Source organism: Theropithecus gelada, chromosome 9 (assembly GCF_003255815.1).
Source record: "Theropithecus gelada isolate Dixy chromosome 9, Tgel_1.0, whole genome shotgun sequence".
NCBI classification, from domain to species: Eukaryota; Metazoa; Chordata; class Mammalia; order Primates; family Cercopithecidae; genus Theropithecus; species Theropithecus gelada.
Genome location: NC_037677.1, coordinates 109,000,460 through 109,022,871, shown reverse-complemented (window position 1 = coordinate 109,022,871; position 22,412 = coordinate 109,000,460). Strand labels below are relative to the sequence as shown.

Sequence of the window (22,412 nt, the reverse complement as noted above, 5' to 3'; positions counted from 1 at the left end):
GATCATGGGTTGTCAAATTACTTGTGTAAAGGGCTAGATAGCAAACACTTTAGGCTTTGTGGGACATGCCTCATCTTGCCCATTTTTGTTTTTAACTCATCCCTTAAAAAAGGTAAAAACTATTCTTTACTTGCCAGATGCACAAAAAAAGATGGATTTTGTTCATGGCTATAGTTTGCCAACTCCAATCTAGATTACTGACATCATACAACAACCTTCCTTATTACAAAAGAAAATGTGCCAGTAATAGAAGTTTAAATTTGTATATTGCCTGTTGATCAGTAACATGAAAGCTTTCCCATGCCACACCCAATCCCCTTCAAGAGTTATCCCTAGGTTTGGAGTTACAGTTTGAGTTTGATGAAGGTTAACAAACTAAAAGGATGACTGGTAAATTACCTCAATTCCCACAGACTGATTGTTCAGGTCAAGAAGAGGTAAGACGGGTTGAGGTCTGGTGATCAGCCACAGGAAGATGGCAGCTCCAAATGTCAGGATGCAGATCAATGCCGGGGTTGGAAGTGGGGAAAACAAAAAGTTGAAGATAAAAAGCATCTTTGTGAATAGCAGCAGGAAATTCAGACCTTAAAAAAAAAAAACAGGGGAAAGAAAATTTAGAGGAAACGGCCATATTTTTGTACTCAATAGCTCTGTGTTTACAGAAGGACACACACACACACACACACACACACACACACACACGCCTTCAAACCCTCAAATAGAGTTGTACCTCTCTAGTAGCAGAATTTCCCCCATTGTTTACTTAGCACTGTTGAAAATAATAGAACACATTCTCCACCCCTGCTACTTGACTGTCCTCACACAAAGCAGGAAGGATCAAAGGAAACAAGTTAATCATTTCCCAGACAATTTTGAGAAATGACTGCCCTTTTAATGTTGGTGTACAAAGCCTGGAAGAAGGCAGCCTGCTAGACCCAACAGAACCTGGTGGTCAGAGGACAGTACCTCCTCTGCCCAGGCAGACCACGGGTCAGGAAGGACTCTTCCAGCTGGCTTTCCCCCATATAAACCAAACAGAAGAGATCAGTCGATGTGATGCCACAGGTTTTAGAAATTAACCATTTTGTATGAAGGGTATTTCCTGCTAGCTAGATATGTCTTGCTCATTGCTTTATTTTTTGGAGCATCGGAAGGGTTTCCGAGATCAACAGCATTACAGCTTGCTATGCCCAACATTCTCTCCCCCAGGGAGCCCAGAGGAATCATTTTACTATGAGGCAAACGTCAGTCAGGTGCACAGAAACAGTGCTGGAGAATGGGTGACACGTGGCAAGCATTGAAGAGTTAGGTCAAGAAGAGATCTCAAGAAACTAAAAGCAACAAAGGCTTCCCCCAACCCAGCCTTTCTTATAGTTTTCAGCCAAGTTCAGCTTCAAACTACTCTAATAGGAGCGACTACTTTCGGGTAGGTCTTGGGAACATACCCTCATCGAAGCCATCTTTTCCTGGAAAGTTGCTGCCTCACAGTTTTCAAACAGGATTAGGAGAATATAATAGCAGCAAACACATGAGCACTTACTGTATGCCAGGCATAGGGCTGGGCTTTTTGCATGGTTTGTTTAATTTAGGCCAAACAACACTATAAAGTAGTATTTCACAGAAGTGGAAATGAACGCTGTGGGATAAAGTGACTTGTCCAAATTCACCACCCATCATTCCCTATTGCTACTTCTCTATGAACATCTACAAAAAGCCAATTCACTTTTTCTTATAGGTTCTAGTCACAGAATTCAAGGGGATTGAATGTGTCTAGCACCTTACAGGTGACAGCACATGAAGCTCAGAATTTGCATTCTTCAAAGTTTACTGCAATGCCTGATGAAACAATAGCTCAGAGATGAGGCCGCACATGCCCACTGAAAATCAAAAGAACAAAGCAAGCTCAATTAAAAGTTGGATCAGATGAAGATCACAGTTGCCCTTAGAGCTTTGGACAGCTGCCATTAGCTGCCACCTGGAAACTTCTTTAACAAGGGAAACACACTTCACTGTAGTCTGAGAAAGGCCACAAGGTGCAGGAATTTTGTGTGGGGGCAGGAACAGTCACAAGAAATCCTGGACCACTCTTACTATCTTTCTGCCCCTTGATTAGTTATTACCTGACTTTGGAGAGTCCTTTTCCATTTTACAGGAGAAAACTGAACTTTCAGAAATTGGGATAATAGTCCTCAACTCCTTGGTTCTTTCCATATTGCATTCAAGGGGAGAGAAAGAAGTCAAAACAAAAATAAAAGCAAAGTCCCACAGGTGCTAGGTTACATAATAACAAGTGTGCCACTGTGACCGACCACCTGGCAGGATTCTGAAAGCTGGGATTTTTGGAATTCAGCCTTACCTGGGCTTGTATGATGAGGTGGCACTCCAGGATGCAAAAGCATTCAAAAGCTAGCCATAAAGCCCAGGCAGAGAAGGGGGACTGCCTCAGGGAAGATTGTGAAATTGAAAAAGCAGGGGCCGGGCGTGGTGGCTCAAGCCTGTAATCCCAGCACTTTGGGAGGCCGAGACAGGTGGATCACGAGGTCAGGAGATCGAGACCATCCTAGCTAACACGGAGAAACCCCGTCTCTACTAAAAAATACAAAAAAAAAAAAAACTAGCCGGGCAAGGTGGCGGGCACCTGTAGTCCCAGCTACTCAGGAGGCTGAGGCAGGAGAATGGCGTGGACCCAGGAGGCGGAGCTTGCAGTGAGCTGAGATCTGGCCACTGCACTTCAGCCTGGGCTACAGAGCGAGACTCCGTCTCAAAAAAAAAAAAAAAAGAAAAGAAAAAGATGAAAAAGCAGGTGGCAGTGCTAAAGGGGAGGAGAAGCCTATGCCTGTTTTGTGCTCTCCCATCCAGTCCGCCACCAGCCACCCCCTGCAGGCTGGGATATTGTGACAAGACTGGAGAGATATATATATATATGTTTGAGATAGGGTCTTACTCTGTTGCCCAGGCTGGAGTGCAGTGGCACAATTCTGGCTCACTGCAGCCTCAACCTTGTGGGCTCAGGTGAACCTCCCACCTCAGCCTCCTGAGTAACTGGGACCACAGGTGTGTGCCACCACACCCAGTTAATTCTGTAGTATTTTTTTTTTTTTCGAGACAGAGTCTTGCTCTGTCGCCCAGGCTGGAGTGCAGTGGCGCGATCTCCGCTCACTGCAAGCTCCGCCTCCTGGGTTCACGCCATTCTCCTGCCTCAGCCTCCCGAGTAGCTGGGACTACAGGTGCCCGCCACCTCGCCCGGCTAGTTTTTTTGTATTTTTGTAGTAGAGACGGGGTTTCACCGTGTTAGCCAGGATGGTCTCGATCTCCTGACCTCGTGATCCGCCCGCCTTGGCCTCCCAAAGTGCTGGGATTACAGGTGTGAGCCACTGCGCCCAGCCAATTCTTTAATTTTTTGTAAAGACACAGCCTCACCATGCTGCCCAGGCTGGTTTCAAACTCCTGGGCTCAAGCGGTCCTCCTACCTTGGCCTCCCGAAGTGCTGGGATTACAGGTGTGAGCCACCATGACCACCCCAGACTGGTGATATTTTATCTGGGCTTTTCCCCTCTGCCTCAATCCCACCCACAAATGAAGAGATCCTTACCAACACCCTCCTGTTCAACTATGGGAAAAAATGGTTGCACTAAGGATTTCTGCCCTCTTCTTCCAGATGGCACATTTATATTTTAATAGGAGACTTTGCAAAAAATGTCTTTGAATTAGGGTCTAAAAATTGAATTTCTTTTCAGTTGTGGTGACGTGCGGGTGGGGTCAGGAAGAAGAGTGAATAACCTGACTGGTAATACATAGAGGAGAAAACGGACAGAGAATCTATGGCCAGTCTCATTGGGGCACTTGCTGTCAATCTCAGGTGATTGTTACCACATAGTAACAATACTATGGGTCACAGATTGTCAGAATTCTGTCCCCCACTCCCAGAAAACCCAGAAGACTGCATTTTTGTGAAACCTCAATTTTAACTAACATCCATTTTTAAGGGTCTGGCATGGGATAAACGAGAACACATTTCGTAGTTTAATTTGGATCACGGTCTGTTAATGTTTGACTACTCCTTGGAGACAGACTTCAATCATATTGCCCACAAATAGAACAAGACTGACCACTTCATTACAAACAAGGGAGATATTTACACATTTCAAAGCCACAGTTTCACGAGAATGAGAGTACCTTGCCTATACTGGCAAGGGATTTTATTTGAGGAAGACAATGAGGAAGGATTTATTTGTATTTGTCAATGGAAATAGCTTACTTAGTTTGCTACCACTGACCAAGTATCCAACTCAAGTAGGAGGTGCACAGAATTTCACATGGTTCCTTCCTCAAAATTTTTTTTTTTTTTTTGAGGCAGAGTCTGGCTGGAGTGCAGTGGTGTGATCTCGACTGACTACAACCTCTGCCTGTCGGGTTCAGGCGATTCTCCTGCCTCAGTCTCCTGAGTAGCTGGGATTACAGTTGCCCAGCACCATGCCCATCTAATTTTTTGCATTTTTAGTAGAGACGAGGGTTTCACCATGTTGGCCAGGCTGGCCTCAAACTCCTGACCTCATGTGATCCACCCGCCTTGGCCTCCCAAAGTGCTGGGATTACAGGCGTGAGCCACTGCACCCGGCCCTTCTTCAATTTTTTAAAAAATTGAGATACAATTTACATAATGTAGAACTAACCACTTTAAAATGTACAATCGGGCAGTATTTAGTACATTCACAATGTTGTGCAACCATCACATCTATTTAGTTCCAAAACATTTTCATCACCATAAAATAAGAAATCCTGAACACGTTAACAGTCATTTCCCAATCCCTTCAATGCCCAGCCTCTAGAGAAAGGACTAGGCTGCTTTCTGTTGCTTTGGATTTATCTATTCTAAATGTTTCATATAAATGAAATCACATATGTGACTTCTGTGTCTGACTTCTTTTACATAGTATAATTTTAAGATTCATTCATGCGGTAGTATGTCTGTACTTCGTTTCTTTTTATGGCTCAATGTTTTTTTTTTTTTTTTTTTTTTTTTTTTGAGACGGAGTCTTGCTCTGTTGCCCAGGCTGGAGTACAGTGGCCGGATCTCAGCTCACTGCAAGCTCCGCCTCCCGGATTCAGGCCATTCTCCTGCCTCAGCCTCCCGAGTAGCTGGGACTACAGGCGCCCGCCGCCTCACCCGGCTAGTTTTTTGTATTTTTTAGTAGAGACGGGGTTTCACCATTTTAGCCAGGATGGTCTCGATCTCCTGACCTCGTGATCCGCCCGTCTCGGCCTCCCAAAGTGCTGGGATTACAGGCTTGAGCCACCGCGCCCGGCCGTATGGCTCAATGTTATCCCATTGTATGGATAGACTACACTCTATCTATCTATCGATCTATCGATCTATCTATCTATCTACCTACCAACCTACCAGTTGATGAATATTTGGGTTGTTTCTACTTTTGATATTGTGAACAGAGCTATTATGGGCATTTCTATACAGTTTTTGTTGGAATATCTTTTTCCAATTCTTTAGGGTGTAGAACTAGGAGAGAAATTGCTGAGTCAATGCTAATTTTATATTTAACTTTTTGAGGAACCACCAAACTGTTTTCCACAGTAGCTGCACCATTTTATATCCAACCAGCAATGTAAGAGGGTTCCAATTTCTCTCCATTCCATTCTCCCTAACACTGCTACTTTCTTTTTGTTTGTTTGTCTATTTAAATAGCCATTCTAATAGGTGTGAAGTGGCATCTCATTGTGGGTTTGATTTGCATTTCTCTAATGACTAAGGATGTTGATCATTTTTGTATGTGCTTCTTGGCCATTTGTATTTCTTTTTTGAAGAAATGTCTGCTCAAGTCTTTTGCCCATGTAAAAATTGGGTCATATATGTATATATACACAACACTTATCAGAGAGATGATTTGCAATATTTTCTTCCATTCTGTAGGTTGTCTTTTTACTATCTTGATAATCTCTTTTTATTTTTATTGTTTTACAATTAACAATATTTTTTTAGATATGGGGTCTCGCTCTGCTGGTTCTGAACTGCTGGGCTCAAGTGATCTTCCCACCTTAGCTTCCCAAAGTGCTGGGATTACAGGCGTGAGCCACTGCGCCTGGTGTATAGTCTCCTTTTTAATGCCCAATACACTCAAACATGTTTAACCTTACAAGGTTAGTGCTGAGAGGATTTGCAACTGTATCATGTAACTCTCTCACTGTTTAAGGGGGAGAAACTAAGGGCCTGAGAGAAGGTGAGACCCCTGGGTCAAACCATGACAGGAGTGGGAAGCTCTGGTTACCATTCTGACTATTAGAATCTGTTAACACTTCCAAGTTCAAATAAACAAGGGGAAAAAAAGTCACCCCCTTTTGTCACATGTCCTGGGTGACTCAAACTACAGTTCTAGTTTAGTCACTCCACAGGATCCCCTGCAAGCAGTGGGCGTGACTGTCATTTCCTCTTCCTTTTAACATTACTCCTGGCTAGGGTAGGGAGAAGCACAACAGTGGTAAAGAAAAGAGGAAAGAGAGCTCTGTCATGCTGTATCTGGGATTTCCTGTTTCACGTAATATACAAATGGCTGAACAAGCCACAATACACTCCAGGACAGCCCATGTCAAAAGGCTTACTCCACTTTTTGATGTGGTGATGGTGACATGCCTTGGCCTCAGACCCCAGGATACCCATTTGTCCACCATCGTTGTCCTTGATCCACTCCAGGGCCTTCCCCTTCCCTGTGGATGGATGACTGGAGCCACAGTCACTCATCTCCTGGCTCCTAACATGTTTTATTCCCAAGTTAGCTGAAGGACGCCTTCTGCCTTCACACCTCTGTGCACACTTCCTGGACCATTCTTGGTGTCTAGGTTATGATCACCCCATAATCAGCTTTGAATTTTTTTCCCTTTGTGGACTTGGGGCAGCATGTCTTCATTTAGTCTCCTTTTCTTTGGATAAATGTCCTACATGGCTCCTTCTACTCTAATATTTAAATTTTTGGTCAACTATGTTTATTGCTCTGAATCTTTCATACAATCCCTATTGGCTAAATACCATTTTCTTTTGATAGTCTCTATCTTTGAAAAGATTGCATTTTTCCTATGTATATCCCACTCAAACCCTCTTTGAAGTCTGTTCCCACCCCAGAGCCTCTGGATTTGCTCTTCTCTTTGCCTGGAACATTTCCCCAGATCTGAAATTTTTGTGTACTGCTGAGCAGTCAGGCCTCACCTCAAACGTCACTTCCTCCGAGGCCCACTGTTTCTGATCACTCATTGAATATTGTCTTTTCCTTTCTAGTCAGTGTCATGGACTTTGTGTTCTCTTCTCCACAACACTGTTCACTGGGATATAGTCCTAGCTCCTTATCATTCATTGTGCCCACTGAGCTGATGTTCTCTTTGGAACAGAGATGTTAATTTTGTTTACTGCCATGCCTCTCATGCCCTCACCATGCCTGGCACATAAAAAAAGTTTCAACAAGTGGTTGTTGAGCAAATGAACATTTTCTAGGTCACAACTGCTTATTCCATATACTCTCAGTTAACTCATTTTCCCTGCAGTACAAACACCCCACCCTCAAACTCCCAAATCTTAGATCATAAGAAGTCATTCAGGCAAATCTGGAGAGGATTACTCCCTAATAAATACTTTGGTAAGGTATTGGATAGGGATGGTGGATGGTGACAGGGGTGTATTTCTGACACACATTAAGGACCATTCAAGATCCATCTACTCCTCCAGGCTTGGAAGAGTTGGAATGAAGTTATCTACATGGTTTAAGTAGGTAGAAAGTCCAGCCAAGAAATAAATCATACTGGACTAAGAGTGGTGACTCACACCTGTAATCCCAGCACTTTGGGAGGCCAAGGAGGGCAGATCACTTAAGGCCAGGAGTTCGAGACCAGCCTGGCCAACATGGTGAAACCCCGTCTCTACCAAAAATACAAAAAGTTAGCCGGGCATGGTGGTGCATGCCTGTAATCCCAGCTACTCGGGAGGCTCAGGCACAAGAATTCCTTGAACCTGGGAGGCAGAAGTTGCAGTGAGCCAAGATCACATCACTGTACTCCAGCCTGGGGGGTGACAGAGCAAGACTCTGTCTCAAAAAAAAAAGGGAAGAAAGAAATCATTCTGTTACCTTGAGTTTCTGGAAGTCTAAGGACAACAAAGCAAATTATCTTTGCTTTTAGGCCTGGAGAACTATTTTTTTGTGTGTGCGATAAAAAGATATAAATTGCAATGATAAGCTTTAAAAAATCTGCCTTCATCAGGAAACAACAGGTGCTGGAGAGGATGTGGAGAAATAGGAACACTTTTACACTATTGGTGGGACTGTAAACTAGTTCAACCATTGTGGAAGATAGTGTGGCCATTCCTCAAGGATCTAGAACTAGAAATACCATTTGACCCAGCCATCCCATTACTGGGTATATACCCAAAGGATTATAAATCATGCTGCTATAAAGACACATGCACACGTATGTTTATTGCGGCACTATTCACAATAGCAAAGACTTGGAACCAACCCAAATGTCCATCAATGACAGACTGGATTAAGAAAATGTGGCACATATACACCATGGAATACTATGCAGCCATAAAAAAGGATGAGTTCGTGTCCTTTGTAGGGACATGGATGCAGCTAGAAACCATCATTCTCAGCAAACTATCACAAGAACAGAAAACCAAACACTGCATGTTCTCACTCATAGGTGGGAATTGAACAATGACATCACTTGGACACAGGAAGTGGAACATCACACACTGGGGCCTATTGTGGGGTGAGGAGAGCAGGGAGGGATATAGCATTAGGAGATAGACCTAATGTAAATGACGAGTTAATGGATGCAGCACACCAACACGGCACATGTATACATATGTAACAAACCTGCACGTTGTGCACATGTACCCTAGAACATAAAGTATAATAAAAAAGAAAAGAAAAGAAAACTAAAAAAAAAAAAAATCTGCCTTCGTTAATTTGTATTTAATTGATTTCTGTGTTCTCTTGCATGTATGGGCTCATCATATGGTGATAGAAAGCTAATTAAAAGGGAGACCAGCATCCTCAAGTTCTTACACCCAACTAGTTAACACATTTTTCCATACTAGGAAAACCTACTCTCTCCTAGAGACCATGTCAAAAGTCTTTACAACTTATGACTCCAGAGGGACCTGTTTGTTATTTAGGAGGCTGTATATGAAAGTTTTGCTTTTTGAGCTGGCCTTTCCATTTCTAACCCAGCTTCCAAAATCATTTTTTCTGCATTCCTGCCACCCTCAACCTAGGAAACCTCTCTCTCAGTCCTTGACTACAGAGTCAGTATTTCTAGACAAACCCAAAAGTAATGACAAAAGGTCAAGATGAAATTACAAACCATTAGCATCATGAGCACACCTGGAAAGATCTGATAACCTTTTCCTTTATACGCTATGAACGTGAACCAGGTGTGTGTTCAGTTGCAAGATCCTTCACCCAATTTCCTCAGAGCCCCGGGATGAAAGGCTTTTAAAAAATATTTTCTTAAACTAGTTTGCTTTCCTGTATCACAAGTAGATTTCTTCTACTAGGGAAATGGCAGATGAGGTGATTTGAGACAATGATCCTGTTTCACAAAACTCAGTCAGAGAAAAGCATCATATGGAAAAAGCCCAGTAGATTGTCCCCCAAGGGAAGCTATTCTCAGCTACCCAAGCTACTTAAAATGATTCAAAATCCAAAGGGTCAACATTCAGATCTGAGATAAAAATCTGTGGTCATCTCTCCCAATTAAAAAACAAAACAAAACTTAAAAAAAGAACTGAGAGGAGAAATTCTAAAAACCCTCTAAGGAAATAAGAGGTAATTAGTACATTTCATTTTTACAATTACTGAGATAATTCAGAGGTGGCCAGTTACTAACATTGGTATGTAGAAAGTTAATAGTTTTCCTTTATTTTATACAAATAACTAATTTAGAAGTCATGAAAAAGATGCTATTCACAATATTGTATATAAGAATAAATGTGTAAAACCTCTATTTTAAAAGTTTAGATCTGAAGTACCTAAGAAGGCTAGAAAAATGGAAAGACATACCTGAAATATTCAAGGTTCCTGTCACCTTAAAGGTATCTATACATTTAATGCAACCCTAATGAAGACTTTCTTGGGAACTAAAATGCCAATTATAAAGTACATCCAGAAAAAAATAAAACTTAACAAAGAGTGAAACAATTTTGAAAAATAGCAAGAATTGGGTAGGTAGCAGTGCAGTAATCATTACCAAATTTAAATACTTACTATAGAGCTATAGGAGTTTTCTGGTCGGGCGCAGTGGCTCATGCCTGTAATCCCAGCACTTTGGAAGGCCGAGGCGAGCAGGTCACTTGAGGTCAGGAGTTCAAGACCAGCCTGGCCAACATGGTGAAACCCTGTGCCTACTCAAAATACAAAAATTAACTGGGCGTGGTGGCATGCGCTTACAAGCTCAGCTACTTGGGAGGCTGTGGCAGGAGAATTGCTTGAACTCAGGAAGTGGAGGTTGCAGTGAGCCAAGATTGCACCACTGCACTCCAGCATGGGCAACAGAGCCAGACTCTGCCTCAAAAAACAAAACAAAACAAAACAAAACAAAACAGCTATAGGAGTTTTCTATTGGTCATGAATAGACAAACCTATTTAATAAAATCATCCTGAAACACACCCAGTAGATGCTATTATCATGTACTAAATTGCATTTCAAATCAAAATAGTTTTTTTCACTTAAAATAAATATACTGAGACAACTGGTTAGCCATTCGGAGAGAATACATTAAGCTGTCTACTCTCTTATTCCTACAACAAAAATAAGTTGAAGATAGGTCAAAGACTTAAGTATAAAACAATGAAAATCGTAAGAATAGTTGGAGTGAAAAAGCATGGAGAGATTTTTCTCTTATAATTTGGCACAGAGAAGACCCAAGACAGACATAACACCTAAAATCTATAAACAGAAATGTTGGCAAGTTTGATTATATAAAAATAAAAACTTCCCCCACAGAAAAGATACCAGAGACAAAGACACTTGAGGAAAAATGACATCAAACCCCTCAGACAGGCTAACAGTTAATTTCTTTAATAAGAAACTCAAAAGTCAATGAAAAACAAAATTCAACCCATTAAGGCAAGGGCAGAGGGGATGTCCTGAACGTTCACAGCAAAACAAGCAAGTTACTTACAATTAGGGAAAGACATTCAACTTTGCTTACAGTTCTTAAGAATGCAAATTTAAATGACATGCCTTTCCCCCGTGCATCAGATTCCAGGGATGAAACAGTGAGAAATGCAACATGAATTGTGGAAATGTACATTTGGTGCCATCTCTTAGAGAAGTCCCCATTGCCCTCTACCACATCATAAAATGTATGCCCTTTCACCTAGTAATTCTACTATCAACTTATCTCATAGAAAGACATCAGATCAATAAACTACATCACAAATGACATGTAAAGTACAGGTTAAGAATGTTGGCTCAGACTAGTTGGGCTCAAGCTCTTCTTGGTCATTTTCTTTATAATTTAATTCTCTGTGGTTTCTCATCTACAAAATGACAATAATGTTATCTCCCTTCTAAGGCTGTCACCATGATTAAAAGAGTTAATGGATATATAAAGTGCTTAGAACCATGCCTGGCACATAGGTTCATGTATTTAGCTATTATATTTATCATCATTAAAGCTATAGAATTGTTGACCATTTGGATTTTGTATCATTTTAAATAGCTTGGGTAGCTGAGAATAGCTTTCCCTGGGGGACAATCTACTGGACTTTTTCCATATAGGCTAATCCAAAAGCCTAGGAAAGCCTTCCTTGATAGCAGAATAATGAAACAAATTATAATACTTCCACACAATGGAATTCTGGCCAGGTATTTTAAAAAAGAAAGTCGATCTGTAGGTAATAACATGAAAAGAACTTATGATGTGCTGCCAGGGAGAAAGAAAAAAATATTTGGACAGTGTGTACATTATCTTCTCAATTGCAATGAATTATATACGCATTTGTGTTTCTGAAAAGATAATCCTCACAGAAAAAGAGAGATGGAGGTCGGGTGCGGTGGCTTACGTCTAAAATCCCAGTACTTTGGAAGGCTGAGGTGGATGTATTGCTTGATCTCAGGAGTTTGAGACCAGTCTGGGGAACACGGTGAGGCCCTGTCTCTACAAAAATTACAAAAATTAGCCTGGCTTTGTGGTGCATGCCTATAGTCCCAGCTACTTGGGAGCCTGAGGTGGGAGGATCACTTGAGCCAGGGAGGTCAAGGCTGCAGTGAGCTGTAACTGTGCCACTGCACTCCAGCCAGGGCAACAGAGTAAGACCCTGTCTCAAAAACAAAACGACAAAACAAAACAAAAAAACAAGAAAAAGACAGATGGCAGAGGAGGACTCATGACTGGATTTCTTGAAAGTCTTGGCTACTCCATCATTCAGCCAAAAGTTACTCAAAGACTTGGCTGTATATGTGGTATTGTGCCAGGTGCTGGGGATACAGCAGGGAAAACCCTGCCCTCGTGAGGTTGAATTATATTGGGGAGTTTGACAATAAGCCTGAGCAATAACTAGATTATATAGGACTACGGAACAACAAAAACAACAAGAGCAGGGAAAGAGAATTGGGAATATAGCAGGGAGATGAATTTTTATTGGTTTTATTTATTTATTTATTTATTTATTTATTTATTGAGACAGAGTCTCGCTCTGTTGCCCGGGCTGGAACGCAGTGGTGTGATCTCAGCTCACTGCAACCTCTGCCTCCTGGGTTCAAGCGATTCTCATGCCTCAGCCTTCCAAGTAGCTGGGATTACGGATGTATGCCTGGCTAATTCTTGTATTTTTAGTAGAGACAGTTTTTGCCATGTTGTCCAGGCTGGACTTGAGCTCCTGGTATCAAGTGATCCACCTGCCTCAGCCTCCCAAAGTGTTGGGATTACAGGCATGAACCACTGCATCCAGCAGATGAGTTTTAATTAGGGAGGTTTAGAGTAGTCTCACTGGGAAGGTAACACTTGACGTGTACTGTTTCTTCTGAAATATTCATGCTCAAAAAAAAGAAAAGAATAAAATGAACAGCTTCATATAATCCCACCTCCAATACAGGCAGCTAATTTAGAAAATCCTACCACCTTGGTTGGTGGCATTTCACGTGAATGCACCTAAGCATATACCTCAGCTTTGTTTCTACAAGCGTGGCTCTCCCACTACCGAAACTACATTCGACACACAGCCTCTTCCAAGCCCTCATGTTGTGTAAAATGCTTCTCAGCCGCTAAGTAATCCAGCTGGACAGCAGCTCTGTGGGTGGAAACCTTTTTCATCCATTTCCTTAGCCGATAAGAAACCAGAGCAAAGGTGAACGCTGAGTCACAGGGCCCAGCGGCCCTGAAAGTGTGTCTTTCAATGTTCATTCCAAGTAGCTAAGAAGGAAGGATGGTCTGAGATCCTGACCTACAGCCTGCTGATAATTTCCCAGCCACTCACCAGCGTGCATGGATGCTCAAGCCACTGTCTTATAATAGCCACGGCCCCAGGCAGATGGGAAGGGCCTTATTTTATTTATTTATGTATTTACTTTGTTGCTCAGGCTGGAATGCAGTGACGCTATCACAGCTCATGGCAACCCCATCCTCCCACGCTCAGCTCACTGCAGCATTAACTTCCCAGGCTTAAGTGATCCACCTCAGCCTTCCAAGTATCTGAGACTACAGGTGTGCACCACCACACTCGGCTAATTTTTAAGTTTTTTGTAGAGATGGGGTCTCCCTAAGTTGCCCAGCCTGGCCTTGAACCCCTGGGCTCAAGCGATCCACCTGTCTCAGCCTCCTAAAGTTCTGGGGTTACAGGCATGAGCCGTGGCACCCAGCGGGGAAGGTCCTTCTTATCATCTCCACAGAGATGTGGTGGATAGAGCAGGGAAACAGCATTACCAAAGGGAGCCCTATTAAAACACCAGGTGGTAGCTAAGTAGTCGTTTCCACACCATGGAAAGATTCAATTTGATTGCTTAGATAATTTTTTAAAAGGTAAGTGATAATAACCTCTCATATCTCTCTTCCAAGCCCAATTGTTAGATGGCATCTAACAGTCCCAATGTGTAAGACAGCTGGCAGAGAAAGGGTTAAGAGTCTAGGCTTCAGACAGGTGTCCTGGACCATAGGCAAGCATACCATAAATAAATCATTAGGGCATTTGATGCAGATCCACTGGTGAGATCTTTGCTGCTGAATCGCACAGGAAAAGCTACAGGACCCAGAGCTCGGAAGAGTTAGGAGAGGTGGAACAGAATAAGCCCTTTCCTCAGGTTTGGGTCCCAGTGAGGCTTCCAGTGACTCATGGACGTCTGTGTGTCAATAGACCTCCCTGTGCTGTGAGGTCTATTCCTATAGAATATAGACTCACGTACTATAGACTCACGCACATAGTGACCATCCTCACCTGTGGATTCCACTGCGCCTAGCGTGGCACCTGAGACACCGTGGGAAGCTGCTGTTACCAAACCACTTTCACCTTTTACTCACCATTGGCACAATTTGACAGAAAGGCAACTAGCGAGGAGAGTCTGCTGAAGGAAAGTCTGCAGTGTTCAGTCCCATAAGGAACAGAACATGCTCCTATGCACAGAGCAGGACAGGGTCGGCAGAGTCTTCCTCAGGAATGCCACAGCCAGGGGCTTCATGCCACGAGAAGGGCAACGCTAAGCAACCCAATCTGAGTGAGGTCAGGGTTCCCTCATAATGCATCCATTTGGGTATTCAAGCACCTACTGTGTGCCAGGCAGTGTGTTTAGCACAGGAAAACATGCTCAGAACTTCTGGTCCAGTAGAAGATTAAGCCAATTCCCCAGGCAGTCATGATGCTTTTGAGACCAGTGCTCTATGGGATGTGCCCAACTTTGGCAGCACCTGGTGGGCTGGAGAAGTGTGTGTGTGGCAAGGGATACATTTACCCTCTGCACTTTTAACTTATTTATACGATTTTTTAAAAATTATTTATTTATTTATTTTTTGAGACAGAGTCAAGCGATTCTTTTGCCTCAGCCTCTTGAGTAGCTGGGACTACAGGCACACGCCACCATGCCCAGCTAATTTTTGTATTTTTAGTAGAGACTGGGTTTCGCCATATTGACCAGTCTGGTCTTAAACTCCTGACCTCGTGATCTGCCCACCTCGACCTCACAAAGTGCTAGGATTACAGGCGTGAGCCACCACACCCGGCCTCTTTTTTTTTTTTTTGAGACAGTCTCACTCTGTCACCCAGGCTGGAGTGCAGTGGTACGATCTCAGTTCACTGCAACCTCTGCCTCCAGGGCTCAAGCAATTCTCCTACCTCAGCCTCCTGAGTAGCTGGGATTACAAGTGTGCATCACCACACCTGGCTAAGTTTTGTATTTTTAGTAGAGGGGGTTTCACCATGTTGGTCAGGCTGGTCTCGAACTGTGACCTCAAGTGATCTACCCGCCTTGGCCTCCCAAAGTGCTGGGATTACAGGTGTGAGCCACTGTACCCAGCCTACACATTTATTTTCAGCAAAGTAAACAAAAATTGTGGACCTGCCTATTCAGCACTGTGCCATGTGCTGAGGGACAAACACTTGGCTGATATAGTTCCTGCCATCTGGGTACTTATGGGTCTATCTAGTCCTAGAAACTCTTACAGAATGCTTCAGTGTGTGCAGTGAGCTCATGGGTTTGAAGGAGGAAGAGGCCAGTGCAGACTGGAGCACATTAAGACGGCTGATGGAACACTAGAACCTCAAAGATGTGTGATCCTTGATCCCTTGGCTTTATTGCCAATTGTCTCTTTTTTTTTTTTTTTTTTTTTTGAGACGGAGTCTTGCTCTGTCGCCCAGGCTGGAGTGCAGTGGCCAGATCTCAGCTCACTGCAAGCTCTGCCTCCCGGGTTTACACCATTCTCCTGCCTCGGCCTCCCGAGTAGCTGGGACTACAGGCGCCCGCCACCTCGCCCGGCTAGTTTTTTTGTATTTTTTAGTAGAGACGGGGTTTCACCGTGTTCGCCAGGATGGCCTCGATCTGCTGACCTCGTGATCCACCCGCCTTGGCCTCCCAAAGTGCTGGGATTACAGGCTTGAGCCACCACGCCCCGCCAATTGTCTCTTTTCCAGGGTCAAAGATGATGATCTGGCCAGACATGATGGTCCATCCCTGTGATCTCAGCACTTTGGGAGGCTGAGGCTGGAGGATCGTTTGAGGCCAGGAGTTCGAGACCAGCCTGGGCAACATAGTGTGACCCCATCTTTACAAAAATAAAAAATTTAGCTGGGCATGCCTATAGTCCCAGGTACTCAGGAGAATGAGGTAGGAGGACTGTTGAGCCTGGGAGGTCGAGGTTGCAGTGATCCATGATCCCGCCACTGTACTCCAGCCTGGGAGCCTGGATGTGCAGAGTGACAAGAGTGAGACCTGTCTTAAAAAAAAAAAAAAAAGGATGACAGTTCTACCAATCAAGCTGATGTCTAGTAAGATCTCAACTATGATTCCAGCCAGTGGCCCTGCCACCAAACCATCTTTCTCAACTGTTGTCTGTGTCTCTCTATCTACTTTCCTCATGGAGAGACCAATCATCTCATTAGGTTGGATGGAGCCAAGTGGAAGTGGAGAAGGGGAATGGCCAGATGTGCTAGAGGCACTAAAGTGGGGCAAGTGGGACATTTAGGGGAGGTAAATGGTGAAGAGGTATTTCTGCTGGAAGTGGAGGGTCTATCTGTAGTTAAAAGGGGCGGGGGAAAGAAAAAGTCTTCAAGGATGAATGAGATGGTGCATGGGGCCCAGTGCAGACACTGCACCACTGGAGCCATTGCCTTCACATACTCCAAAGAGCCTGGGTGGGGCCAGGCCTTGGCCAGTTGAGCTGAGTAGCATTTATCAGGAAATGTCATGTTAAGTCAAATACCAAGAGCCTCTTAAGTCAGTCCGTTAAGATAGCATAGGATAGTTGAGTCACCCACAGGATGTGACCCCAGAAGTGACAAATCCCACAGGAGCTCAGGTCGATAGAGTCAACCTTGATCCACCACTAGGCTTGAAGTGAGTCACAGTCCAAATCCTGACCCTGGGACAACTTGTATGAGTGACACCCCCAAAGGGCATCCCAGGCCTGCTGACCAAGTATATTATGAGAGAACTGGGGTAAGAGGAAGTAGTGTCAGAAATCCACTGGATCTGATAAGGGGGTCTGTAAAAAGATAGGCCGGACAAAGTGCTGGGACCCCGTCACCTGTGCCAGGGTGAGGCAAGAGGTTGGGAAAGCGGACTTCTTGCATTGGTTCTCTGCAGAATCAGCCCTTGCACTGCCTGTCACAACCAGTGGTCAAGGGCCAACAGTTTCATAGTGCAGGCAACAAGCTTTCTTGTCAATGGTGTCATTTCCAGGGACAACCTTTCAAGGTCATGCCCGTCCAGGTACCAGAGCAACAGCTCCTCACTTACTACATGTGTAGCCCTGGGGATAGTTACTTAAAGTCACTGAGCATCGGTTCCCCGCCACTGTACGCAGAAGGAGCAGGTGAAAATCACTACTTAAAGGAGATGCTGTGTATAGAACTGCTGGTATGCTGTCAGGCACATAGGAAGTCCTCAATCAAGTCTAGCTCCCTTTTCCTTCCCTTTTCCTCAGTTTTCACATCCTTGCCAATATCAGATGTTCTATTATGAGATGTCCCAAAAGAAAAGAGACGATCACGGTCTTGAACCATTACTGCCCCTCCACTTCTGTGCAAAGGTCTTAACAAGCCCCTTGTTTCTTTTTTCTTTTTTTCCTTTTTTTTTTTTGAGATGGAGTTTCACTCTTGTCACTCAGGCTGGAGTGCAGTGGCGAGATCTCAGCTCACTGCAACCTCCGCCTCCTGGGTTCAAGCGATTCTCCTGCCTCAGCCTCCCAAGTAGCTGGGATTACAGGTGACCACCACCATGCCCAGCTAGTTTTTGTATTTTTAGCAGAGATGGGGTTTCACTATGTTGGCCAGGCTGGTTTCAAACTCCTGATCCTAGGCCTCCCAAAGTGCTGGGATTACAGGTGAGCCACTGTGCCCGGCCAACAAGCCCTCTTTTCTATTTAAACAGAGCACTTCTAGTTGTAGGAACCATGGCCTGTCTCTGACCTAGCTTTCCCCTAGCCCCCACATCCTCAACTTGAGCCACTCGCAACCTCACAACTCTTAGAATAGAATAATCCATGAAGACTGGGAGATCCACCAGCTCCCCCCAAAGAAGGCTGATATTATGGCCTGACCACAGCAGTGCATGGGCTGTCTGACCTTCCAAACTCCAGATCTCGTGTATTTATTCAAACAATGAGTTGAGAACCTGGGAAGTGTCAGGCCCTGTGCCAGGGGGACAAGTTGGTGAGAGAGTCCCTTTCCGAACTCAGGATGTGCAGACATACCACGGAGAAATAGACCCAGACGCATTTCCAGCAGAATGTGATAAGCAGTGATGGCTGGACTCACTGCTGCGGGGGTTGCCTCACCCTTGCTGGGTGCTGTCAGGCACAAAAGTCACCTCTGGCTGCACTCCAGCTGAGGGTCTGCCCATCTGCTGAGGAGGCATATGAGAGACAGACAGGAGCAGACACTGTATTTCTGGTTTCTAAAAAGTTGGCAAATCCTGTAGGCCAGGTGCAGTGGCTCACACCTGTAATCCCAGCACTTTGGGAGGCCTAGGCAGGCAGATCACTTGAGGTCAGGAGTTTGAGACCAGCTTGGCCAATATGGTGAAACCCCGTCTCTACTAAAAATACAAAAACTAGTTGGGCGTGGTGGCGCATGCCCATAATCCCAGCTATTCAGGAGGCTGAGGCAGGAGAATCGCTTGAACCGGGGAGGCGGAGGTTGCAGTGAACCGAGATGTTGCCACTGCCCTCAAGCCTGGGAGCCTAGGTGACAGAGCAAGGCTCATTCTTAAAAAAAAAAAAAAAAAAAAAAAAAAAAAGAAGAAGAAGATTGTCTTGATTAAATATAAGAGTACCTATGACCTATGTACTGGTACTTCCCTGGCCTCATCTTCCCTCTCTACATTCATTTCTCTCTCCTTCCCCATCTCCAGCCTCCTTGTAGTATCTGTGGTCTCACTGTAGGTGGATGGTTAGTATGCAATGACACACTGATACTGTTGTTGGTGTCTTTGCCCTCAAGAAATTATAATATAGCCTGGGAGAGACTATTTTAGGTCAGGCCAGGCTGAAACATTCTGTTTGATCTGGATTTAAAGGTGTTTTCTTTTTTTAATAATTAAATTTGAATGCATTTATCTGGGGTATGACTGCTCTGAATTTTGCTAAAGTTTCCACCATTAGCATCTTATTACACACCATCTACTTTACTTCTGTTTATTACTGCCTGTCCTATAAGCATTTGCATTTATACTTCTTGTTTTATTTAGGTTTTTGTTCCTTTTATTATGCCAAATACACAAAAGATGCCTACAAAATTTTACACCATGCCTCTTTCAAGACATGTTCTGCGTTTAACCTCGAATACTGATCAGTCGGAGGGGACTACCACGGAGTGACTCCATATCAGAATATGGAGGGAGAAATAAACAAACAAACAAAAAAAACCAAGTCAGTTTTCAATGTTTTTTTGTTTGTTTGTTGTTTTTGAGCCAGAGTCTCGCTCTGTCATCCAAACTGGAGTGCAGCGGCACCATCCCAGCTCACTGCAACCTCCGCCTCCCAGGTTCGAGCAATTGTCCTGCCTCCTGAGTTGCTGGGATTACAGGCGTATGCCACCACACCTGGCTACTTTTTGTATTTTCAGTAAAGATGGGGTTTCTCCCTGTTGGCCAGGCTGGTCTCTAACTCCTGACTTCAGGTGATCCACCTGCCTTGGCCTCCTAGAGTTCTGGGATTACAGGTGTGAGTCACTGCGCCTGGCCTTAATGTTATTTTTTAAGACTCTGCCTCTGATATAGAATACCAGTCACCTACACATTGGAGCTACAGATTCCACCCTACCTTTCAGACCACCAAAAAAAGGTTGATATCTCAGGTACCAAGCCCCGGCGGTAGAGTCCCTTTCCAGTGCTTACTCCCTGAGGGTCTTTGAGGTTCACCTTAGGACCCTCAGGCAGTGGGCATCAGGAAGGAAGTACTTAGGAATTAAGCAGTACCTGATACTTAACGTGTGACCCTGCTTCCTAAAATACACTCAACTCCATTCATCTGTCTCTCCCACCCCATGGGTCTCATTCATCAGTCTTATCCAACATAAAATTGAGGGCAAACCCCCAGCCCACCTCAGGGGAGCTATGCTGGCTGCTCAGACCCACAAAAAGAGGTCTCTGTTGTGGTTCACCTCCCCCAAGAGAGCTGGGAGAAAGCATGCCCCACATCCTTCCTTCCCGTTGCTCCTCCTGACACAGGATCTGAAGGCATGCCTGAGACCAGGAGGGATAGAGCATGGTGTGCCCGTAGAACTCAGCCGGCCCTTGATTCTAAGTCGCTTCACGAAAGTTGGGGGTCAGGATGCCCCCTTGGCCTCTGTCACACCCTCACAAGACCCCCTTGCTGAATAACAGCCCCTCGATGGTCCCCTTACCCTGGGAGGGGGCCACATCTCTCAGTGCTTCTAGCCAACAGGGACTTCCCGGCTCCAAGTTCTTCCTGCCACACAAGTCCCTGTCCTTCTTCCCTCACTCCCGGTTCCTCCAGAGACAGGGTGGCTTCAGAACGTCCATGCGGGCAGAAGTCCGGCCCAGAGCGTCTCCAGTTCTGCCCTGCTCTGAGCTGTGCCGAGTCAGGCCATGTCAGGCTTTCTAACGTGCTCAGGGACTTCACTTCCTGGTTTTAATTTTTTTTTTTTTTTTTTCACAACTGAAAGTGGAAGTGTTCTGACCAGGACGGGAGAAGCTGCCAAAGCTACCCTGGCTCAGTGTCAAAGCCTTTCACCTCAGCCCCTAAGGGCCGATACAAAAGCCAGCTTGCCTCAACAAAATTTACCCTGTCCTCCTGTGGCCAATCACCTTTCAACTAAGATGAAAAAAAACAAACTAAAATAACTTGAGGTGCCCCTCAGATCAGAAGCCTCACAAAGGCAGAAGTGGCGCTGTTCCCTGCTGGATTTGGAGGGCAGGAAAGTCTGGCTAGAGGGTACCTCAGCCCTCAGACCCACACAAAGACCTTTCACCCCATCTCTCCAGTCGCCGAGCTGCCTGCCTTGGTCCCTGAAGCTGTTCTGGCAAAGCCAAGAAAACAAACAAGCAAGTCAAGAATGACAGGGCTGTGAGTCGTTCAGTTGGCATGATTTCTTTCCCTCTGACACATTCACACCTCAAAACTTAACTTAAAAATCGATTCCGCTGCCTTGGTCACCCCCAGCATTACCAGGACCTATATTAGTCTCATTTTTGATCTGCCTAAGGCTGTGGCCACAGGTGGGCCCTGGAGCTGCCATTCTCAGATTAGGAAGCAGAAATAACAAATTTTCCTGCCCCTTCCCCACCTCACAGATACCTCAGAATGAAGCAGCACTTTCTCCTCAATCCCCCACGAAGGCTCACAGGAAATTCAGCCTGATCCTGGCTCTTTGCTGGAGCTAGATTAGGGTTCGTTCTTTCTACAGAGCAGGGTCTTAAAAGCTTCCAACTAAGGAAGCCAGGGTGAGCTGTGCCACAATCTCAGAGAACACAAGAGCTGAGCCCTTGGCCTCTAGGGAGCTGCCTTTGGACATGGAAGAAAGACGAAGGCCTGGGAGATGAAGGGGCGCCCGTGGCATTCCATCCTCCAGCTCATCTCACGGCTGGAGGAGCACTTGGCTTTTGCTTAGTTTCAGGAACTCAGCACCCCAAGAGGCAACTTCCTCTAGAGGAGAGCAGAGGATGGCAGAGTGGGTGTTGAATTTCAGCCACGCTAATACCTCTGGGCCCTTCACCAGGTGCTGTCTTCCTTCACCAAAGGGCTCAGGGCTAGGAGAAGATACATATTTATTTATTTTTAATTGACCTCCACCAATAAAAATGCTCAAGTTCAGGAAGGTTGACTCATTCTAAAGGCCCATCAGTTGTATTCCTATCAATCCTCTGTGCACATGAGTGACACCCTCAGGATTTCAGGGGGTAACTAGAAGTTTAGGCAACCCACAAGAATTCTGCGTTGTTGGGCAGGCTGCGGAAACTAACCAGTCAAGACTCAAATTCTAGCCACACCACCTTTGAGCTATGTAGCTTAGGCCATGCTGTTTAACAGCCTGGAGACGCACTATGCATCTGTGAAATGGGAATGATACCACCTGCTTTACAGGAGGAGATACACCAATGAAGTAACGTAATCATCTACCCAGAACAGTCCCCAGCACCTAACTGAATATCTGCTGATTCCTTTCCTCTCTGTCTGCCAAATGGGACTCTCTGCCGTCAGCAGCTGACACATGATCCTTCTAACTACACTGAGACAGAAACTT

General features: G+C 44.8%; 1 protein-coding gene across 4 annotated transcripts in view; it reads right to left on the bottom strand.

Annotated features, from left to right (window-relative positions):
- ACSL5 (acyl-CoA synthetase long chain family member 5) overlaps positions 1 to 21,873 on the bottom strand; it is a 54,143-nt gene extending 32,270 nt beyond the window's left edge. The window contains exons 1-2 of one of the 4 annotated variants that reach the window (XM_025396632.1): positions 21,467 to 21,873; positions 400 to 584 (exon numbers count right to left, since the gene is read on the bottom strand). In XM_025396632.1, coding sequence (XP_025252417.1) covers positions 400 to 555 — 156 coding nt within the window. In that variant the 5' untranslated portion in view covers positions 556 to 584; positions 21,467 to 21,873. Of the gene's footprint in view, positions 1 to 399; positions 585 to 1,777; positions 1,839 to 2,120; positions 2,251 to 20,552; positions 21,300 to 21,466 lie in introns of those variants that run through there. The other 3 variants (XM_025396631.1, XM_025396630.1, XM_025396633.1) reach the window with 3 other exon arrangements.
- Positions 21,874 to 22,412: the final 539 nt, after the last annotated feature.